Source organism: Aulostomus chinensis, chromosome 22, assembly GCF_037954235.1.
Source record: "Aulostomus chinensis isolate RoL2024-O1b breed Wild chromosome 22, RoL_Achi_v1.0, whole genome shotgun sequence".
NCBI lineage: Eukaryota > Metazoa > Chordata > Actinopteri > Syngnathiformes > Aulostomidae > Aulostomus > Aulostomus chinensis.
The window spans coordinates 16974545-16998542 of record NC_141341.1 but is presented as its reverse complement, the minus strand read 5'-3'; the positions used below and the strand labels follow the sequence as shown (position 1 = coordinate 16998542).

At 42.4% G+C, this 23998-nt stretch overlaps 1 protein-coding gene across 7 annotated transcripts in view; it reads right to left on the bottom strand.

Annotated features, from left to right (window-relative positions):
* The window catches only part of nhsl3 (NHS like 3), a 40086-nt gene that overhangs the window by 14875 nt on the left and 1213 nt on the right, over nt 1-23998 (bottom strand). Inside the window, exons 1-2 of one of the 7 annotated variants that reach the window (XM_086192641.1) lie at nt 15230-15282; nt 14733-15021 (exon numbers count right to left, since the gene is read on the bottom strand). The exons of 2 other annotated variants lie outside the window; for them this stretch is intronic. In XM_086192641.1, coding sequence (XP_086048767.1) covers nt 14733-14871 — 139 coding nt within the window. In that variant the 5' untranslated portion in view covers nt 14872-15021; nt 15230-15282. Of the gene's footprint in view, nt 1-14732; nt 15283-23998 lie in introns of those variants that run through there. 4 more of the 7 variants (XM_086192644.1, XM_086192642.1, XM_086192643.1 and 1 more) reach the window with 4 other exon arrangements.

Below are 23998 nucleotides of genomic sequence, written 5' to 3'. Positions count from 1 at the left end.
CGTGCAGCTCCTGCAGACGCCACAAAGATGTTTTACAACTGTTTTCCTAGGTTGAGTAGGATTCCTAATAAAAAGTTTAATGTGCAAAATCAGTCTCCACATCTGATCAGTTGAAGAAAATATATCTTAGATGCACATTCACAAAAAAGTGACTAAAAATAATGAAATCATAACCAACCAAATAATCAGAGAAGTCTGACTAACAGTAAAGGCAAACGTATTAGTAATACCGGAGCAGACAGTAACTTCGTCTCTTCGGAGAACACACAGATAAGATGCTCTGTGTCAGCGCTGACATTTATTGAAACCACCCACACCATGTCGTCATGCTCCACTGGAGAACGCTGGGACATGATGCATGAGACTGCAGATACAGCACATATAACTGCAAAGCCGTAAGTACTAATATAAAATATGACTCCCAGTAGACTGACCAAGCCCAAACACTGACGTTAACACACATTTATTGGAAAATGTAACACACTGACCGCATGGTGAGCATTAGCTCATCTTTTGTCCCTAGTTCAACCTTTCATTTGCTGTACGGCGGACAGCTGCCCTGCCGTCTCCATCATGACCGCAGCATCAGTGTCAGGTAAAGAGCAAGGCCACATGAGAAATAGCAGTTTCCTGTTTGGCCTCATAAAGGCCTGCTGTGTATTACTGTGTAATTGTACTGTGTAGTTGGGCGTGTACGTGCTCGGTGTGTGTTGTTAAGAAGACGAACAAGGAGAGATAAAACGACTGATTTTTGGTGAGATTTCATTTGCAACAAATTATCATCATAACTACAAACTTGAAATGATCAAAATGATGTCTGACACACAGCTGACTAATCATAGCGGTTGTGTATCCATGTATCTCCACAGCAATGATTTGTTCATGATGTCAGACTTGAGCATTACTGAAAATGACGGTATTCCAGCTAGCCACACGTGCTAACCCACAGTGAGCTACCCTAGCTAGCTAACTCTCCTGGTGACGTTAACTGTCCATTCATTATATGCTACTGTTGCCAGGCTACAGTAACATACAGTACTTTTCACAAGTTAGTACTAACTACACACTAACATTTCTTTTACACTTTATATTTAAGATTAAAATAATTTATCATGCATTTTTTATTGTTTTATTTAATGTTCACTACCTATTGGGTAGTTTTGAGTCTCCATATTTCATCAGTTGCTCTTCTTACGTTTTAATTCCCTGACCTTAGGCTAAACCAAAGCTGTTCCACTTTTTGCTGCTTGCCAACACTATAATGTCAGTGGTTTTGCCTGTTTGTGCTCTTGTCATTTAATCAAGTTCATGCGAGGGAGGGAGAACATCAGCAGGATATTTGTCACACTGATAGGGATTTCTTAAGTTAGCTTGTTTTACAAAGGTCTGCAGTGAAAACTCATAAACAACCTCCTTGTCTCTCTTTTGCTGGGTTTGTCCCTTGCTGTTGTATTCAACCAGCTCTCTGCCATTCTCTCTATCTCAGCCCCTGTGAGACCCACTCAGAGGAAATCAGAAATTCAGGTGGCTCATGGGTGGTGGCGGTGACTGTGGCCAGTGATTCATGTCTTTTCCTTTGGCCCTGCATCAATCTCTCCCCCTCTCATTTCCCCTCAGCCTTTTCTCACTTTCCCTCAGTCTCCTTCCTCCCCTCTGTGACCTTCCATCCTGTAGGGTCCTGGAGAACAAGTTTTAATAATCGCTGGTTATGTTCTTTATGTCCAATCAGCATAATTGCACTCCATGTCTGGTACCTTCCGTGAGAGTCACGTGAGCAGATGCAGGATATCATCATCACAACATATACATAAAATATTTCAGTAGATGGAGGACGGACTGTGTCCTTCTCCCTCTGATTAATGCTAAACATTTCAATGTAGGAGAGCTCACAACTCAAAGGCACTACCACAGCCACTGAATACAAATCAAGGGAGTAGCCACAACCTGAATAATGACACCTGCATATTGAGTGTGTGTGTGTGTGTGTGTGGGGGGGGGGGGGTTCGCACACTTGCGTTTTTATGGTAGGCCATATTTGAAGCTGTGCCTCCAGGACTGCATCATTTTCATGAACTCTATGTGAATAAAGGCTGATACAGGAGGCAGACGTAGGGGACAGCTCTCCAGTGACATCAGTGAGGATTCTGTGGAGGGACAGCTCCTTCCTAACAGAGTCTTGAAGAGATGATATATTTTTACAGGCTAACCTGGGACAGAGTAACACCATGAGATTTTCTACATTGGATTTTTGGATTATTGCAGCAAAAAAGCTCTGTGGCAACCAATTCGTGTAAATGAAATTGTTAGAAATACCAAGCTAACTTTATGCTTCCTACACCACAGACGCACGACTTCAGCATCACCTCATCTAGCTTTGTGCTTCTTACGTTTTTGGCATGATGACATTTCACGTAAACGCAAATCTCTGTTGTGTGGTTCAGCAGCTTGTTAGCTACCAACATTTTTAAGACATAAAAGCTTAAAAAAACACGAGAGTGGTCTTGACTGATGTAGTTTACACGATCCAGCAAAATGTTGAACCATCTCAACCTTGTGTTAACCACTGACCTTACTTCAAGAATTTCACCAAAATCCCATTGACTTTGATAGGAGGGACCAGGACATTCTACATTGCCCACTTATTTCCTGGCTTTCCAACTCATTTCTGCGCCATTTTATAAGAGAAACCCTCTGGTATTCTGTTAATATCTACTTTTGTGTAAAAGACATGAATGAAAAAGTAACACGAAGGCTTTGTAATTTGAATGATTATTTCAAACCCCCCCCCCCCCCCCATAAGAGCTATTCACATTGACGACACCTGTCTCTACGAGCTAGTTGTTCTAAATTACACTGTGTCAAAATTATTGATTCAACGTTATGTGGTGCCTTTATTTTTGCCAAAAAACACGTCTTCAGCGGGCATTCACATGTCACTCTTGTTTAATCCTATACTCCTCGGGGAGATCTTGTTTCTCTAACCTATTTGTAGAGATGGACTCGGTTCTTAAGCCTGGCCTGGAGCGACTTGTAAACTTGAGCAGAGGTGACTGCACTTCAGGACCCTTCAGTCACGGAACCCACATGGGCTTAAAAATAGAAACTGTCACTCTTTTTGTAATTATGCCTCCCTTGCTCTCTCCCTCCCTCCTGGTCTCTCTCGCCCCGATAAGGGGATTGTGCATATTTTTTTCCTTGAGGAGGATGAGCTGTTTTTGCTGCTTGTCGTTCCAGCTTCAAAGCTTTTTGTGAGCCGGAATGAAAGCTCTGTAAACACCGATACAGATAATGGATGCCTCACGGTGGAGACAGTTGACCCACTGTTCGCTACATTCGTCTAGTGTCTCACAGCACGATAATAAATGCGTTTGTTGCCAACTGGTGTGTGGGAGTGAGCGAGGGAGTCCCCTAGGTGACCCTGGAGACAAATCCACCCTGCAGAAGAGAGTACAAGTAAAGCAGGAATGAGGAATCAGAAGGACAGCCCAGCTCAAACGTATTAAAGCATAAACTGGCTCAGAAAAACTCCAACTTCAACAGAAATGAGTCAAGTATCATCTACTGCTGCAAGTTTTATTTCCTTTATCTCACACCTGAGCATAAAGCATAGCAGAGTTTTATCTTGGAAGGTAAAGAGCCCAGTGATTTCTGCTTTGAGTCATTTTCCACTCCACACCATTGTTCTCTGGTCATGTAGCAGGAATCAAAGCAATATTTGGGCTTTGAATGTGCATAGACAGAACAATTTAATAATAATAATTAAAAAAAGACCAGCTTTCCAACAGTGAAATACTTTCAGTCTACAAAAAAGTAGTGGACACCTAAAAATAGAAAGAAAAAAAAAATTGAGGGTCCTGCCAGTTATTTGAAGCCATGTCCCCCTAATGGCGAATGGTCTCATTTAGAATGATTGATGAGTTAATGAAAGACCTACAGCTTCCGCAGCCTTCTCGCAGGACAGGACAGGACAGGACAGGACAGGACAGGACAGGACAGGACAGCCCGTCGACTCTGGTTCTCTTCAGGAATGTCTTGGGGCTGTTTGACCTGAACGAATCTAAACATGCAGGATAGCGGATGCTCGCAGAAAAGGAAACTGTGTAATAACACCGTCAGTTACAGGTTTTTAACTCTCTAACCCTAACCCTCTTCTGCACAAATTTGCTCTTGCTAAATCCGAAATAAAGTCACAATCCCAAAAAATCCAACCGTGATGTAATGTTTACATCGTCGAATTTGGAATGTTGTCAATTTGAGAATATTAGTGCACATGTAAACGTAACCACTTGTGATGTCTCAACCTCAGTCTGGAGACTGTAAAACATGGACTCGTCTGAGAGACAGTCGGTCCTTGTTCTTTTTTGGACTATAATAATAGAATCATCTCGTATCACATGATTGAGCCATTAACTTGCTTTCACTCACACCATAACTATAGAGGGTTTTTAAACAATGGACTAAATACTCAGGATGAGGTCACACTGTGGACATGCTGATTCTTTATCCATATCACGTGAGCTGATGAGGACGCAAAAGACCAGAGGGACTTAAACTTCTGCGGACCCCTGAACGCTGAACTGTGAGGGATGAAGAAGCATCATCCAAGTCACACAGGAGCTACAATGACTGAGCCTGTGTCAACACATCATACATGCAGCGCACAGAGGAGCTCAAGCAGTAAAAAGTACTGGTCTGTTTATCAGCACAAAAGGTGCTACAATGTGTGCGAAATATGCGGAGACTGAGTGGTGCGAGTGTAGAACCGGTGCATACGCTGTCTGCCCACAGAAAACAAAAGGTCATTGGGCCAATCGTGAGCCATTCAATAGCACTTCTTCCTCGTCACTCTTGCCCTGCGAAATCCTATGACACACAGCCAAAGAACTGAGCCTCCCTTTCACAAACAAGTCCAAACTATTTTGACTGAATCAGTCTGAAAACACTTGTAAATCCCCGTGAAAAGACGAGGGTGTGTGTCTGAGTAAACCTGCTGCCAAATATTGTACAAAGTACAAAAAGGCAGCGGCTGGCACTGACTAGGCACCATCTGCTTGGCACAGACATGAAGCGCTACAGGGTGACCTCCTCGCCAGCATCAATCCAAGGTCTTCCGACACCAGCAAGATGACATAACCGAAGCTGTTGATGTTAATGAACCATGTTCATTAAAACCCACTAAAGTGTCTGACTGATGATATACGTCTTATTTCATTTTATTTCATTTGATTTGTCTTGAGGGAAGCTAAGAAACTAGAGATGCTTTGCAATACATTTGTGACTCAACAGAAATACGACGGTTTTTGTAGTCAGCGTCATTGCTCCTAATTAATTATATGGGCTCAGATAAACCTTGATCTTGTGAAATGATGCTCACGTCAAAGCCTCTGCTAATATATCACACATCGGGACAACGAGGAATCTGGATAGCACGGCGTGCTCCTGTGGACAGGTTCAAAAACTGTGTGTCTCACTTTGTGCGTGACAGCTTACATGTGAAGTGTTAAAGTTTGGAGATGTAAAAAAGATGTAACCACTGACTGTATGAAAAAGAGTGGATGCGGCCTGGGGGTTCAAAGCACCTTTGACTTGAATTCTCAAAAATAGCCGGCAAGGGCGCTTTCACCATTTAAAATAAAAATAAATGTAAAAAAGAAAAAGAAAAAGTAAAGGTCAGAAAATATGAAGGCCAAACATTTCCACTGACCTATTTTGGTGCATATTTTGGAGTATCAAAGAAAAGGTCACTTTAAAAGGCAACGCAATAAAAACGAAACCCTGAATTTCCGTTTTCCGCTGACTTGAATTTGTGAATTGAAAAAAAAAAAGAGAGCACATAACAGAAGTTGAAAAGCCCAAATTTGAATCGGCTCTGATGCAGTAAATCTTTAACTCACGTCTCCAAACAACTGTCGGCCGACGTCGTCATGGATATTCCTGAACTGCCTTTTTCTCCAGACAGCATCAATATGGCTGATACTACAGAACAGTTCCATCTTGTCAGACTGAAGGTAATTCCACAAGACTGTTCCAGTTTTCACGTGTGCAGCTCTTCTTCTTCTACTGTGTATGTTGCAGACACAACCACGCGTGAAATTGCCTCAAGCACCACCTTCTGGCAGCGTTATGCCATCTACTCCGTTTGGTCCAAACCAGTAGATGGGAGCACAACAAATGCACATTTTCTTAATTTGTGAAATTTCCACAGTTTTCTTAAAGTCTTCTCAACAGTTAAATAGAAACAAAAATAACGTGTTTACAAACCTACAGCACTTTTCACTTGATTTATTACCTCCATAAACATTTTCCGAAGAATTTATGGTCTCATATGCAAATTTCAAGTCTTCTTCAATACAGCATGATCTTCATTTTGTAAATGATGGTCCCATTTAAAGTACAAGAGACAAGAAGGCAGGGTAGCTTTGACCCCCCCTACCATAGTGGTGGGGAATCAAATTAGAGGTGCTCCACCACAACACTAAAAACCCCCAAAAGGCAATGGCCAAAATGTCAAATTTGAGGCTGCAAAACCTACAGTGTTCCATAGATGTCGAATCAGGTTGGCGGATTTAATTCACTTGTATCAGTTTATAAAAGGCCACTTTTCCTGTTGGTGCCAAGTCCGCTGGCTCTGCTCCTGAGGCTTTTGATGACTAAACAAGAAAAAGAAGAAAACTCTTAAGTGAAACAACTGTGAATAAAGCACTCAAAGGGTCAGGGGGTTGATTGATGGATAAACTAATTTAAGTGAATTTAGGTTGTCCTAAGGTTGTCATTCGTTTTAAATTATAACACGGACACGGTAATCTTGGAAAGTGAAGCCTTACGCTTGTACTACAACCTGATTTTCTTCTTGTTTGAAAAGATAAACAAATCTGAAGTTAAAAAGATGACCTTTGAATGGCAAGGTCACACACAGGTCTCTATCACTGGGTGTGTATATGTATGTTTGTGTGTACATGTTTGAGTGCGTGTGCTTTATGTGTATGAGAGTGCGTGTGCGTGTGTGTGCTAACAATATGGTCTGATGATTTAATTCAATTTAGGTGGTGATGCAGGAAGCTACTCAACAGAGCCCCATTACAGAGCTGTTCAACAATGAGGCCTTTGATACAGTGAAGCCGAGGGACTTGTGCAGCATGACGTGCACTTGTGTGCTGATGTGTTAACAACAGAAATTCTTCTAATACTGCAGGGACTAAGACAAATATAGTCTTGGCTTTTCTTGACCCACTTTCTTAAATGTAAAGCTGCATTAATTCATATTATGACTTGGGAGCAGCGCAGCAAGCTGAAATCAACTCAGACGCTATATTCTTTAAAATTCTGCTGTTGATGAATGAGTCCTGATAGCAGAACAGATATTAGCAGTGTTCCAAGTTCAGTTCCATGCAGGGACCTTGTTTGTATGTATGTCATACACAGTTCTCTCCTCGTGTCCTCCTCTGTATTTTTAGCTTTCACATTAGATTTCAAACTTTTCGACCACCACACTCAAGTTCAGGCTGTTGCTAGCTCTGTTAGCTTCTATGCTGGTAGTGAGTAAAAGCCAGAAACAAAGTTTGGGAGAATAGTAACAGAGAAATAAAACACTAAAGAAACAAAATAATGATAAAAAAAACAAAACAGAGCAAAAATTGCAAACGTGCTAAGAGCTACAACAGTGTGAGGTGACAAATCTCTGCGGGCTCATAAAAGTCAGAGATTCACATGATACCAAGCAATGTAGTGTCGTGTTACTGCAACCAAGAAGATATCCATCACGCCAAGGCTGAGTCCAATACTGATGTTTAACTTAGCTGAATGATAGGATTACTTTGCCATGGCAGTTAATGTTAAATTTGGGTTCAGTCATGTGGCAAATCTGAATAATAGTCTGCACCTTTGAGAGTTTATTTTTGCAGCAATGGAATGGGCTAATGGGTCGTGGAGGATTTAGTTGAAAGCGATGCTATCCAATGGTCCGTGCTACGTTTAAGGCTTGAATATGCAGACTAACCGAATTCTAATTCGTCTTTTAGTTCTGGGAAGAAAGCAACTGTAATTTTACTCTCTGAAGGCCATGAGAGGACTGGACGAAGGACCTCTTAATAACACATTGTGAGGCGGTGGCATGACGTCTGTAAAAATGTAATTACGACAAAAACAAAGTTAACGGAAAGCCGATTAGGATCCTTTCACGGTTTACGTATGCATACTTCTTCATTCCTTAAGGACACCTATGACACAACCTCATTCCTCGCAAACCCATTCCACAAAGGTGCCATGTATAGTGGGTCGTCCATAATCTGTTATGAGGACATAACACACACTCTGGCACCCAGAAATTTAAATCTATCATTATCAACTGATAACAGCTTTTTGCTCTGCCATTAACTTTTCATGCAGTTGAGGTCTGGTGAGCATGAGGCAATAAAACACCTGGTTAAGATTAGGAAAACTTTATTGGTAACGTGAAGGTTGTGAAACACAGAGTTATAAAGAACACCTGAACGGGACTCAAACACTCATCTCCCGTTGTCCAGTTTGGGTGGCCAAGTGCAGACCTTTTGAGTTTTAATGTCAGTTAACACCACCCATCGCATTTTGTCGTTGAACAAGGGAAGTCCTGTGACCACCACAGAAAAAGGAAAAGATCCTGATTAATTCCCATTGCCTTGTTTCTGTGGATGGGCAGCACGGCACAGAGGTAGAGTGACCTTCAAGCAACTCAAGGTTCGCTGGTTCGATCCTCACTTCCCCCAGTGACCATGTCAAAGTATCCTTGAGCAAGATACTGAACCCCTAATGGCTCCTGATGGCCCTGCGATGGACTGGTGACCCGTCCACGGTGAACCCCGCCTCTCGCCCAACGTCAGCTGGGATAGGCTCCAGCCCCCCTGCGACCTTTAATTTGATCACATTATATGCCGCAGGTTGTGGTCACTTCTCATATTTACTCATTTCCATGTACCAGAAGCAAAAGAGAAGTTAGTTGTAGTATGGCCAAACCTGGACAGATCTGGAGTTTTGGACTTCATCAACAAGAATGGCTTCCTCAGTCTCCCCATTATATTGTGCTTTCGCATCTTCACAGAGAGCAGAAATTAAAAGATGAAACTGAGGTTTGCTATGCAAACAGTTGAGAAAAACCTCTTTGTTCAGGTAGAGCCTGTCTGTGTCAAAAGACAGAAAAGGCAATAAATCCTAACAGATCAGGGCTTGAAGGTAAGATGGCGACAGGAAGAGTAGGGATAGATATCAGAGAGGAAAAGTCCCTCTGCAGGGAGTCTACGACATTGACAGTGGCAACCAGTAAATGGGATCTTCAAAGCAGGGCGAAGAAGAGAGCGTCTTAGCCCTGCTTATAGAAATCGAAAGGCTTAGGCGAGCCTTACCCAGCAGGATAATGGAATATGGAATATCACGCCCTGCACAAGACAGTTAGTAAAGAAAATGGCTGGCAGATCTGCTAGCAGCTTTGTTCTCAAAGTCTCCACAGCCCCGTACAACACGTTCCTCTTTTCTTCTCTTCCCACTGTACTCGACAGACCAGAGTCACCTTCTCTACGCTGTCTCGTCCTAATTCTGTCATCACAGTCTTTCCCATCCGCGCAATCAAAGGTGAGTTATCACTTCGTGAGCCTACATGTGTACATCTCCACTTTAGAATGCTGGAAGATTAACAAATATTCAACAAGCCAAGGTCAAGGAAACAGCAGCACAAAGACGAAAGAGCCAAGTGCAGAGGGGTGGGGATGAAGGGAGGGTTTTGAAGAAACGTCCTGATATGTCGGGTTTACCAGTTGATAAAACGGACCCTTTGACATCGCTCCTCATAGCAGAGAGAGGTTTTGGGAATATCTGTCTCTTAAATTGCTTTGACATCTCTCCTCATGGCGGAGAGATCCTGATCCTGTCTGTCCAGAGATGAAAAACCAGCTGAAGGTTCAACAGGTATGAAAATGTAATAAGAACCATCCGTCAGCTCCCTCGCATAAGTTTATGAAACCTCAAAAGAGTTCATAAAACCTCAAAAGAGCTTAAGAATGAAACGATGGCAGTGTGTGTGTGTGTGTTTGTGTGTGTGTGTGTGTGTGTATGTCACTGACCACCTGCAGAGGCAGTAGAGTGAGTTCATAGTGAGCTAATCTTGTCCCTGTGGTCATTGTCTTAGCTCCAGATGAAAAGGAATCTTTGTGATTGTGGAGCCTTGCTGGCAATGTTTCAAAGTCTCAGCACAAAGCGACATCTTGCACAGTGAGTTTTACTGTCTAACGCTCACATTTTCGTTTTTGTAACCAATAAGATAACACCCTGATTTGAGTGAAAAATAACCAATAATCAGCTCAGTTCCCTATAAATTTTTGTGGGTGTCTTATCAAACAACGTCCTCTGAGGACGAAACTAAGGTCTAATATACAATCTTTCCACGTGTGAGTCCAGCTCTGTTTTGGGGAATATTTGTGTCTTAAGTTGCTAACTACTCCTCTTCAGGCAGAAGTGGAAAAAAAACAACAACTTCCTTTCGGAAATAATAGTAGTGAAAATTTGAGGGCCAGAAAACCAAAACAATGGTTCGCTAACGGCGAGCCTACATTTGGTGCAGACAGGTTTCTCCAGGCTCACTTAAGTTTGGTGAAAATTAGCAGTTATTTATTTATGTAGTTATTATTATTTATTTTGTTTGTTTTTGTGATCCTGCTACAAACCTTGCGAAGAAACCTTGTAAGTATTTGAGATCCTAGAATTGTGAACTTTTTCCCTCTTAAAGTGAAAAAGCCTCATTGGCCAGTTGTAGGAATGGCTGGCAACTGATTTGATCCTGAATGAGTTGGTGACATAACAATTTATTTGGTTCCCTGACCTTTGACTAACCGATATCTCACTGTGGTTTTACACCCCGACCACTGATTTTCGTTATATTTGGATCGTTTGGATCTTTTGTCCGTATCTATTCTTTTGTTTCAGTATGACTTTTTTAACAATAGAAAAAAATCCAATCTTTAAAAATTGAATACAATGCTGTAACTCTTACTAAAAAAACAAACAAACAAACAAGGTGAGGACATGACTTTAAATGTACTAAGCAAGCACAGAACTCTGCCAAGGCCAATAATCCACTGTTAAATAAACCTTTATAAGGATCCAAATAAATTCCTTCATATTAATCAACATCATTACTGTCAATGAGCCATCCATCCATCGTCTTCCACTTATCCTGTCAAGGGTCGTGGGGGGGGGGGGGGGCTGGAGCCTATCCCAGCAGCTACGGGCGAGAGGCGAGTTTCACCCTGGACAGGTCACCAGTCCATCGCAGGGCCAACATAGAGACAGACAACCATTCACACTCACAGTCACACCTACGGTCAATTTAGAGTATCAATCAGCCTCGTCCCCTCTTGATGTCTTTGGACTGTGGGAGGAAGCTGGAGTACCAGAGAGAACCCACGCAGGAACAGGGAGAACATGGAGACTCACACAGAAAGATCCTGTGCTGGAGCCGGGACTTGAACCTGGAACCTTCTTGCTGTGAGGTGACAGTGCTGACCACTGCACCACCGTGCCGCCACCTGTCAATAAGCCTGAGACTCTAATGAAAACATTAAAAGACACCCTGCTATCTCACATCCAAATCTGCAACTGGAACCATCATATGAGTCTAGAAATATTTGCAAAAGAAACACAAAATAATGGCTAGGAATTTTGACATGGAGGTCCATGAAATATTTCCTGAGAAATAATTTCAAGTGTTACAACAATACCATTCTGGCTCTTGGCCCATGCTCCACCCCCTCTACTAACATTCATGTAGATCAGCCTGGTAGTTTCTGTGTGATCCTGCCAACAGTCCAACAAACAGACCAACACAGCACAGCTTTATGTACCTGAGTCTTGTTGTCATGTTATCGTCACATTCCAAAGAGTCAGAGTGAGTGACTCAGGGAGAGGACAAAAACACACCCCTGTTTGACCTTAAAAAAAAAAAAACAGAAATAGCCAGGTGTGTGTGTGTGTGTGTGTGTGTGTGTGTGTGTGTGTGTGTGTGTGTGTGTGTGCATGTGAGAAAGCGAGAGAGAGAGAGAGAGAGAGAGAGAGAGAGAGACATCCATTCATTTCCCAGAATGCTGTGCTTCAGCTCTCAACATGAACAACCTCTCAGGAGTAGTGAAGGACACGAGGAAGGGCCTCTAGTCTGAATGTTGCCAAAACCTCAGAGCACAGGCTGACAATCCAGTGACCGAGTTCATCAAGCGTTTCATTATTCTGCTATACGACAAGCTGCCTTTACTCTAACTTAAACCAGCTTCAGTTTATCAGGGTAGAAATAAAAGCAAAATCTTTGAAGTTTTCTGTCGACATGGCTGCACATAAGCACTTGTACAAAGATAGTTCCAGTGCTTTATTGTCCTGTTTCTCTTGGTCGGTCAGGGTTTGGGCTAATATGTACCATGCAGACGTGCCAAAAGCACGACAGGAATTGGGCTTCATTTGCTCTGAAAAGTTGGGTGTTTGTGCGCTGGATGAGTGCCCATGCGTAAGGAAATCGGCTGGAATGTAGACTGCATTCACACCCAACTTTCTGAAAAAACTCCCTGTGAATGGTGAATACAGGAGAGCGGAGGCTCGCTCACACACACACACACACACACACACACACACACACAAAGATGACGACCACCCGGAATACATATATTCATTAACTATATGAGCATTTTCCTACCACTCTCTTGTTTTGGTAGTTGTGATTCCCAGTCTTGTTTTAGCCTGATGATTGGTGCATACCTCCATACAGTCAACATACGGGGTTCAGTGGTGTTTGTTTGTTACCAATAGAACCAGGAGCATCAGGGTCCAATAAGGGAGATATATGGACAAGATTTTGGTCATCGGGGTGATGAATTGATGAATAAAGTCTCTTAAAACTGAACCTTTGTCTCAAAAGCTTCAATGAGAGAAAAAGTGTGTTTCTGTCATCGCAAAAAAGAATTAGACTGCACACTCAGAAGGAAAAATGGAAGTATTGAGTGGACAGTTACCGTTGTCTGGTTCAGTTAATGACGACTGTATGTCTTTCTGTCTGATGGCACTGGAAGATGGTGTAAATGAACTTTGAGATTCTGACGCACCAACTTAACGACTAGTGGTCATTGTGACAGATATTAATGACATTACACGAGCGTTAAATCACTCAACATTCCTCAAATTGGATGTATTTTATCATAAGGGTTATTCTTTCAGATTTGGTACCTTACTGTTGTTACAGTCGGACAGTTCAAATTAATTGGTGTAAGTTTATATTTATCTCTACATTTTCACTTGCTTAAAATTGTGTATAGACGAATCCAGGAAGATACATTCGCGTATGGACATATCTATGGGGGCACCTACACATGAACATTTCCAAGCTCTTTTGCCAGGAGACCTATCCAAAAAATCCTGTTCAGTCTGCGGAAAATATCAACTCTCAATGCTTGAACGGTTTGCCAAAACAGGGCTGATAATCAGCTACCAGCCTGTGAACCTCTTGCTCTTTTATATTTGACTGCCAATATTCCTGGCATGTGTTTCCAATTTTATTAGAAGCTGATGGATTTCCTCTGACAACGATGGAAGAGTTAATAGACCGCATATTTGATTCTTCATGAAGAGTAAAGTGATCAGGACTAGCTTGAATTCTATGATGCGATCGGACATTCACACAAGTTGCATCCATGTGTAGGCGGGGTCATCGCCAAACACATTTGTTTCAATTGTGTCATCGTCCAGCAGACATATCCAAGCTGGTGACCACCTTCGTCTGGCTGAAGACAGCAAACGCTTCTTATTAAGTGTTTGCAAGTATGTTCTGTTCATGTCGTGATGCAGATATGGGTCTGAGGGGTGCTTTTTATTCTTCCACGCCAGGAGATTGTCCATCTGTCCGTCCTATTCTAATTAACGGGATATCTTGCCAACACTTTGAGGATAATTGAGGGAAAATGGCACAACTGTCCACCGGCATTCAAGTATGAACTTGGTGGTCCAAGGTGAGGGTAACTAGACAGGCACAGGTGTGTGGGTGCTTCTCAGCTAGAGGCACAAGGATGGGATGAAATCATGTGAGAAAAATTAGAAATAAAAGAATAGAATTGTCCTGGAAGGAGATCAAGATTGTCAACCCATGAAAGAAATGTGCATTATCGAACAATATGTCAGTGTGAGCTTGTGTTGAACCTGTTTGTCTGGTGGTGTTTGTTGCTTCAGGGACTGTTAACAGAGACAACGATCAGCGTGGGACTGGCTGAGATCGGTTTTCCACTGCAGGGATAGTGGTCTGGCAATAGCAGCTCACACGCTCGTAAAATATTACACAGGAACAAATCACCGCAGCATAAACAGAGGAGAACTCTTGCCCCCTGCTCTCTCTCTCTCTCTCTCTCTCACACACACACACACACACACACATTTGTGCACACTTGTGCAATAAGCAGGTAGCCTTATAGCTGACTAAGGTTGAGTCAAGATGGGAATATGATCACACTGCACCTAAAAAGCTTACATACAGATGTAGTAACACAAACACAAGCAAACAAGGGTACACAGCCAGCTACAAAAGTCAGTCTCAGCCCTTTTTAAATACAAAAGCAAATAAGTCTAACCCTACAAATATAAACTGTAGAATTCCTTTGCTCTCGGTCAATCTTCCATGCACTTGATTAAGTAATTTTTCTGTTTATTTATGCCAATTTATAAAGATCTTGCTTTTCTCTTACCTGTTTTCAGCTTGTCTGGCCGTCCAAACAACCTGATGCCTTTTGGTTTCTCCCGTCCAGGGCTAGCGAATGGGGAGGGGTGTGTGAGGAAGTTTTTCTCTGTCTGGACCTTTCTTTTCTTCTGGATGCTGTTCCCCATTTTGGGGCTGTCCTGAAGCCCCTAAAGAGGGTCTAGCATGTCGTCCTACTGTAATGTTACATCTGTAATCCTTCTCGAAAGACCTGAGTCGAAGCCAATAACGTGCTCCTGAATCCCTGCGATCAAATCATTCCTGCTGAATCAGTCCTGCTGACACACACGCACACACACACGCACACACACACACACACACACACACGTACACACACACACACTACGGTTAGTATGCTAAAGACCCACTGACACCATTACTATGAGACAAACACACACCAGTTCTGACTCTAAGACACAAACAGATTCAGAATGCACAAAGACAACACAAACACTCCAATCAGTGCTGTTCTCCTAGCTGACACACTTCCAGTCCTGCACATCCATCTGCTGAAGCGACGGCAGCATCCAACACTGACAGGCTCACCACAGTGTGTATGTGAGTGTGTGTAGTGATTGTGTGCATGTGCAAGTGCCCCTCCCACTCTCTGCCTTGCCTGTGATCGCTGCACTCCACGAATGAGCATTTTGAGAGCAGTGTGGAGATAAATATACAGATACACACATGCACTTATCACCGTCATCTTGCTCACAAAATGATTCACACACCTCCTGTCGGTGCTTAATAGCACACTTCAGCTGGGTGTCTCTGCTAATTCCCTAACAGTGATTGGTTGCTTTTATTTCAAGCCATTATAAGCACAGTTGACAGATCCTGTCAACACACTGAGGTGTTGGAGAAAACCATTGCCACACAAATGCACACAGCAGCTAACAGGAAAAGAGCAGTATATCAGTGGTGTTTATATCCAGGAATAGGAAACAAAAGAGGGAATAAATATTGAGATGAAGGCAAGAGTGGAAGAGGAAAAAAAAGCTAAAGGTTACCAAATAATTCACCTGATAGTTATTGGGGCAGTGCTTCCGTCAGGCTCCTTTTGAAATTCGTCAAAACACAAGTGCGCGCACACTGACATAAAAACTAGAAAGATGCAGGATATACGCTGGGCAACTGGTCAGACATATCAAAGCTGGGTTTGAAATACAGATCGGGATGGATGAGCAACAACAACAGAGAGGACGGGGGATTCCAGAAGCAGCATTGCTGACACAAACCGGAGCGCCAATGCAGTAAGACATGAATCATCAACATCAGAAAAGTCTTCAACTTTATGCCTTTTGCTCCTCTAATAAACATGTTACTACATACAGGGAGGACTTGCCGGTGTTGGTGTGGCTAATCTGGGTTTGTCCCACACTGATGATATCAAGACCTGTGCCATCTCTTGGCACACGTGACCTTGTTCCCTGAGCCTGCAAATCAATAGAAGTGTTCCAGAACGAGGTCGTGGAGACGTGGAGGAATCAGCATGCAGCACTCTGCTGGTATCAGATGAAACTGAGATCCCTCACAGGAACAAAATGGAGGGAGGAGGAGGAGAGGAAGGATGTGATGATGAAGAGCAAGAACATGAAACCACACACTCCTCATCATGGTCACCCTGATCATGTCAAGCCCACTCCTACCCCTCTGATGTGTAGAAGACTGCTGGAAGATAAAATACCTTCAATAAAAAGCAGATTTACTGTCCAGGGGAGACGTGAGGAAGGGGCGAGCTGCTGGGCTCCTGGGAGAAGAATTTACAAGCCTGTTTTTTTTTTTTTCGAGAGGGGGAATTGATTTGGTGTCTTAAGAGCAGGAGGGAAGCAGCTGGAAAGTCCCAAATATTAATATAAATACAGAGCAAGAGAGAGATGTTACAGAAGCTTCCCATCACCCAGTGTAAAACAATCCTCCATAAAAAGCTCAGAGAGACATTCCCGCTTAATGCAACCAGAACCACACCCAGTACATTTGCACTGACAGAGTACTCCACGCTCACAATCTCTTCCGTCACACAGCTAACAGAGTGCACTTAGTGTGTGTGCATGAGGGAGCTGTGAACCATGCCTTCACCTATGAGCTGCAATACAGCATGCTGAGCATGCCCCAGATACATTTAAAGAGGAATATGATCAAAGTCGGTGCCATTGTCAACAGCAGCAGGGAACTCAGAGGAGTGAGTCCGTGTGTGTAGAGGAATGTTGGTGTCAGGGAACAGTCGTCAGAGAAAGTGGTTGTCAGGGTGACCATCTCCGGAGCCACAAGACAGCATTAACTTACCTTTCCAAATGCTCTGGTGTGTGCATCGTTTTGTGTGTGTGTGTGTGTGTGTGTGTGTGTGTGTGTGTGTGTGTGTGTGTGTGTGTGTGTGTGTGTGTGTGTGTGTGTGTGTGTGGCCAAGACCTGAGAGATCACTGCTTCTGGCCCGAATTAAGGACGTTCAGTAGAAGAAGTTACTAAACTAAAAGCCCAATCATTGTATGTCACAACTTCTATGACCTTCAACATCAGTTCCCCATGGCATGAGCCTTCCCATTTTACAGTTCAACCTCTAATGAATCACCAGCTCAGCACCTCCATCTAGTGGCCAAGTATTGCTATTACACACAAAAAAGCTAACAAACGGACACTTGTGGCATTTATCCAAAGCAGGAAAATCAGGGTAAAATATCCAGTTGCAATGTCACTGCTTCTGCGAGAACAGATCTGGACCTGCATTTTCAGTTCAGTTGTCGCACCTCGTGCTAAAGAATTTTAGCATGGCCGATGTTGACACGCTAATTGTGGCATAAACCAATACTTCACCCAAAAAGGGTATTTTTCCTCTTATGTACTCACAAATAAGTGTCATAAGCTGACAAAGACATTTTCTCCTCTTGCATCACTTGTCAGAGTGCAGACAGATCCAGCTGTGTGTATTTAGCTTGAAGCTAATGCCGACTGAGGGGAAACAGCTACAATCTGCCTCCATTTTATCCAACTGTATGCTCTGTAATGAACAGACATTTTTACCTGGGTTGAAAAAAAAAAACAACAACAACAAAAAAACCCCGACAACAATACCAGTGCAGTGCCACCATGAACAAGAGTAGATGAGAGTGCAAGTTGATTCAACTGAATTGAAGGGTAGTATTTAGTTCGTTTGGACTGAGTAACACTTATCAAAAAGACGTGAATTATACTGGAAAACGTGCTTGGTAGTTTGTAAACAGACCTTTTTTGACAGTTTTGCTGTTCTTCGTAGGGAGTGGCTGTTAGCTTGAAGCTAAGTATAAAGTGACGTGTGGGGAAAATAAGTCTTTGAGTGCTCAAGAAACCATTGGTGAGAAATTCAAATGACATTTTTTTTTTAAAGAGAAGTATCTTTTAAATGGATCTTCCCCAAGGGATGGGTTCCTCCTTGGCCTGTGATACTCCCCCTCATCATGGTTTGTGGAAATCAACCCAATTATGCTGAAGAACAGACGGACAAACAAACCATCAGATCCAGCTGAAAACATCATGTCCTTGGCAGAGGAAGTAAAGTTCCCACACAGGCCATCAGCTCATATATGGCTCTAAATGTCACTTAGCTGAACGCCGAGTGACTTCCTCGGCTGCTGCGCCACTGTCTGCTCTCTTAACAAGTAAAAAAAAAAAAACATTATTTGAATGAGAGATGATCAAACTGGATCAGGTAAACAGCATTCAACAGATGTTTACAACTGGTTACATAACAGCACCACACACACACACACACACACACACACACACACACACACACACACACACACACACACACACTACAGTAGGTTAAAATAGTTGTATATACTGACTCCCACTCCCTAAGTCACACTCTGATGACTTCCAGCTGTTTCACTGCCTCATCAAACTCACCCCAATGTCTTTTAAAACAACCCATTACCTCTTATTTCGTAAACAATATCTGTGGGGGAAAAAAACCCTATTTTGGTTCGCTTTTCCTATGTGAGTGTGTGAGAATATGGCATTTGTATGAACTTGCAAAAGAAGTGCACATGCATGGCCCTAAATCTAAAACAATAAACAAAATAAAATTAAAAAAAAATCTGAGGTATGCAATGTGAAGTTAAATCTGAATTACATATTGCATCATCACTGCTGAGTGTGTGTGTGTGTGCGTGTGCGTGTGTTATATTTTCCATTCAGTTATGTTATCACACATTTCTCATTTTTCCACTGTGGCCTTGAAGACAATTAATGTTTCTTTCCGACATCACGTTCAAACCCTATTGTTGCCTCGAGGTACTGCTGCCACAGCGACATTGCCTTACAATACTGTTGCCTGGGAGACATTCGCCTCACCAGTGGGGCTTAAGTCTACCCTGATGGATGAAGGATGGAGGTATCTGCTTACCCAGGTAAAATTACCTCTCTCATCAAAGTGTGTGTGTGTGTGTGTGTGTGCATGCGCGTCCATGAACTGTGAATGATGTTCAGAGGGTACATTGTGTGGTTGCATTAAACTTTCACACTCCTTCCTCTTTGTCACATGCCTTCTCGTGCCCTCCATGTTGAGCTGCATTACAGTGGACCAGAGTAGTGGCCTGTAATAGAGCAAATGCAATGTTTGCTGGATAATGAGATGCTTGCTCTTATTTACTTTGCTTGGTCTGTAATCTACATTATACTTTGTGCATCTACACCCCCTGACTGTTTTGTGATGTGGCGCTCACACACAGAGAAAGGAGGAGACAGAGAGAGAGAGAAAGAAGCCAAAGAATGGGGTTCATTACAACATGTTTTACAAGGCCTACATTTGTGACAACACAAACAAAATGAAAACATACTCCGACAAAGGGAACACACACACATGTGTTCACACATGTAGAAAACACACATATGGAATCCCAGGGATTGTGCAAAATGACTTCACCACTCAAATAGCCAGCAACCAAAGATGGGCTGCGCTGGACAAAGCAGGTAATTGCAAGAGCTCTGAGCAATCTTGTGTGTGTGTGTGTGTGTGTGCGTGCGCGCGTGTGTGTGTGCGTGTGTGTGTAGGTGATGTAATGAGTGAGTGCTGGCTCTGAGTTGGCGCCGCCCTAAGCCCTGCAATATGCCACTGACACACAAACACAGAAAGACCCTCTGATACAGGGTAGCACTCGGTCACACACCCTCAGACAGAGCAAGGCAGATGTCAACACACACACAAACACACGCACACACACACACACACACACACACACACACGCTCACACACATACAACTCTAAACACACACTGATTTCACAATAATAAGCAGTGAAAACCAACACACACCCACAGTGGTGTTGAATGTGTTGAGCAATACTGGATGCAAATCAAAAACAGTAATATGCAGTAATGAGTAGGCAAAGAAACAGCTAAAACCAAAGACAGATGTGTGTTTGTGTGTGTGTGTGTGTGTGTGTGTGTGCGTGTGTACATGTATGTGTGTGTGCACGCCTTGAGAAGTTGCTCTAATTAAAAACGCATTGAGTGTGCTCCCTAAGAGTCCTCTCATGACTGAATGGGGCTTTGTGATTTGTAGTAATCTCTCCACTCCATCGCATAACTCTGAGCCCAAACCAGCAACCAGGCTGCCATGCACACAAACACACACACACACACACACACACACACACACACACACACACACACACACACACACACACACACACACACAACCTCTCTGATACAAGGCTGGCAGGAATTTTGCACATCAAAGAGTGTGATGTTATTTTCATAGGGGAGGAATCTCTCTATAAAATAGGGCCGGCCTGGACTGCAACTTTGGATCGAGGACCAGCAGATCTTTGTCAGTCATGCAGCCAAAATCTGACAATATTACAGTAAGAACTGCTTGTACATTAACGGCAGAGACAAGAGGGTGTAGTTGTAAACCAGAGGAAAAATTTCTGCAATTCACTTGGGTATTTATGGTTATTTAAAGAGGAGACATATGAAGTACAATGTTTAAAAAAAACAAAAACAAAAAAACAACTTTGCAGCTTCTATTGGAATGCATGCTTTTGGACTATTCTTATGAGTGTTTCTATGTGTTTAAGGTCTATATAATATTCATCTTAAATTTAGTGTGTTTAGAGTGGAGTAGGAATGAGCCCAAAAACTGGAAAATAAGTCAACATTATAGTTGAATGTCTGGTTTCAACTGCCTTCGTCTCCAAGTAATGTGATTTTGAATGGGTTTAAAGCCTGAAATTAGGCCTGTGGTTCACACAAGCTAAAGGTATCTTAAAGTTTTGTACTGCAGTTTAAAATATGTCAGTAAATACCACACTCAGTAAACTTATATGTGCCTTAAAAACTTGCCAACAAGTGGCTTAACAAGACTGCAAATGTCATCATGCCGAAAACAGAAGGGTGAAGAAGTTGTGCTGACCTGTAAATCCTGCGCATGTAGTGGAGTTTGTTCATTGTTTACTGATGACTTCGTACTCCTCATGACTGCCTTCATGCTTCAAATATCATGGGGCTTCTTGTGTGAAAATTATCTTGCTAATCAACTCCATCCATTTTCTACTTCTTATCTTCTTAAGGGTCGCGGGGGGTCTGGAGCCTATCCCAGCTGCCCTCAGGTGAGAGGCAGGGTTCACCCTGGACAGGTCACCAGTCCATCACAGGACCAACACATAGAGACAAACAACCATTCACACTCACAGTCACACCTACAGTCAATTTAGAGTATCAATCAGCCTCGTCCTCTCTTGATGTCTTTGGACTGTGGGAGGAAGCTGGAGTACCAGAGAGAACCCACACAGGAACAGGGAGAACATGGAGACTCACACAGAAAGATCCTCTTGCTGTGAGGCGACAGTGCCCTGCGACTTGTCCATAGGCTCCAGTCCCCCCCCCCCCCCCCCCCCGCAATCCTTCACAGGATAATTGGAAGAAAATGGACGGATGGATGGATTAAATATTGGCCATTAAACAGCTACCAAAGCTGGATCCTGCCAATGTGAACATATAACCTCCCTTCACAAAATGTAAAAACAGCTTGAGTATCCATAGTTTGCCCAATCAGATTACAGATAACTTCCGTTCTGTATGCACCCCTCAACAGACAGTTGGATGGTGAGAGGAGGGGCAGCTGCTCAAAACTGCTCTAAAATCAACACTGCCATGTTGTCAAGCATAACAAGTCTGCTGACCAGAGAATGAGACAACAGTGTTCTGTTACTAACGCAGCAGTGTTCCAGCCCTACACACTGTCATGTAATGACACCCACACAATCAATGTCTTTTAGACTATATAGGTGTGCAGTTATGTCTAATAACTCTTAACAGAAATAGTGTGTTGGTAGCAGGGAACTAATATTTTGTCCCTCAGAGCAAAACATGAATTACTTCCTGGTGTGAAAACAAATCTTACTCACTTTCTATTTACAAGACAACAAGACATTGTGTGAAAGAAAATACCAAACATAACAGTTTGTTCACACACGCACGCACGCACGCACGCACACACACAAACACGCACGCACAGGTACAGTGAACTAGACTACAACAGCTGCTAGAGCTGGGAAATAAATGTCAAATGGGTTCTTTTATTAAATAAGGTGAGACAACAGAACTCGCGTGTTGTGTTGACATCAGATTACTTTGCAGTCTATGATGCACACGAGTATGTCTGTATGTACTGTATATATGTGTGTGTGTGTGTGTGTATGTATGTATACACATATGCCTCTGCTTTTCTGATTTCAGCATCTACCCAGCCTAAAAACATGTTGCCCATGCATTCATACCATATGCACTGACCACATCCTCTGCTGGGCAATTATTAGCCTAACATAGAGTAAATCTTTGGTTTCAGTGCCAGTGTCTGATAAACATCCAGTATTCATAGATAGACATGGCAAACCATAATGTGAGAATAAAGAATCGTGGAAGTCACTTTCAAGAGCACAAAAAAAACCCCAAAGCCCTGAGAAAACAGCGAATTTGGATTCCAGGAGCTGTTAGATTGTTACTACAGTGACACACACATACACAGTGGATGACATAGGAGAAAAGGATGGCTTTAGAGGTGGAACAAAAACAGGAAATGGGGACTGTGGGTAATCTCTGTGCTGCCGAACAAGCAAACGCATCAGTAAACGGAAAAAGGGATTAGAACCCCGTGTCAGTCTATGTGTCTATGTGTGTGTGTGTGTCTTTGTCAGTCTTCGTGTGAGTCAGTGTCAAGTTATAAATGTACAGACTGATGTCCTGATGGTAACGATATCACTTTGAGCTTTTCATCTTAATCCGAAATCCTCTTAATCTCAATGTAGACAAAACACAAAAGAATTTGAATGACAGTTGCCAAAGCATGTCCTCAAGCAGCCAAATGAACCTTTTTTAGTCTTACAAGGAGGATAACCCGCCTGAACATAAATATTCAAATATGTTATTTATACGTACTTCTCCTTGTTATTTACCTGTATTTCATGGTCATTTCAGGTGTGTTAGGGCAAAAAGCTATCATAATTGTTACAAATATGTTAATCGCATTCATTAGCAGTTCTCTTTCTGGACACTACGTGGACAGAAGGGATGACGCACTTGTGCAGGCTTACCTACAGAAAGCTAACCTTGGTTACTGCCAAAAAAGAACTCTGTTGCAATAATTAGACCGTCATGTTTTGTTTAGCGTGATGGTTTTCACAAATTAACACCACCATTGTGATTTTTAAATTGCAAATGCAACCGTTGGAGTTACAGAGCTAACATTACGCTATGAACACACCACAACAGATCCACAACTTCATCATCACAACATTTAGCTTCGCACTTCCACTGTTTTTAATTTGAAATTCAGTGTCAACGACAACCTGTGGTAGGATCCTTTTTAAAAACGTAACAAAACTTTTACTTATGTACACTTTTTAGGACTCATGTATCCCAATATGTAATTTCAATATTGAATCTTCCTTCTGATATGTTTATGTCTCCGCTAACGCCGTCGGGAATTATTTGACTGCATAAACCAACTCAAATAGCAGCCTTTATCTTTCTAAAGTTTGTGGCTAGCAAACTGTAAAAAAAAAACAGTGAAATGGAACCAAACCAGTTATTTTGTTAATGTTGTGTTTGTGGAATAATGGGTTGATTATTTCATAGTCTTCATAAAATGAGAATAATTCCCTTATGGGGTTGTTACTACCCGTGCTTCATTTTAGATAAGTTATTTTCACATTAGGCAATAGTTATTTACCAGTAAGATCAGCATGCATATGTTGAAAACCTTCTGTTATGTAATCCTACC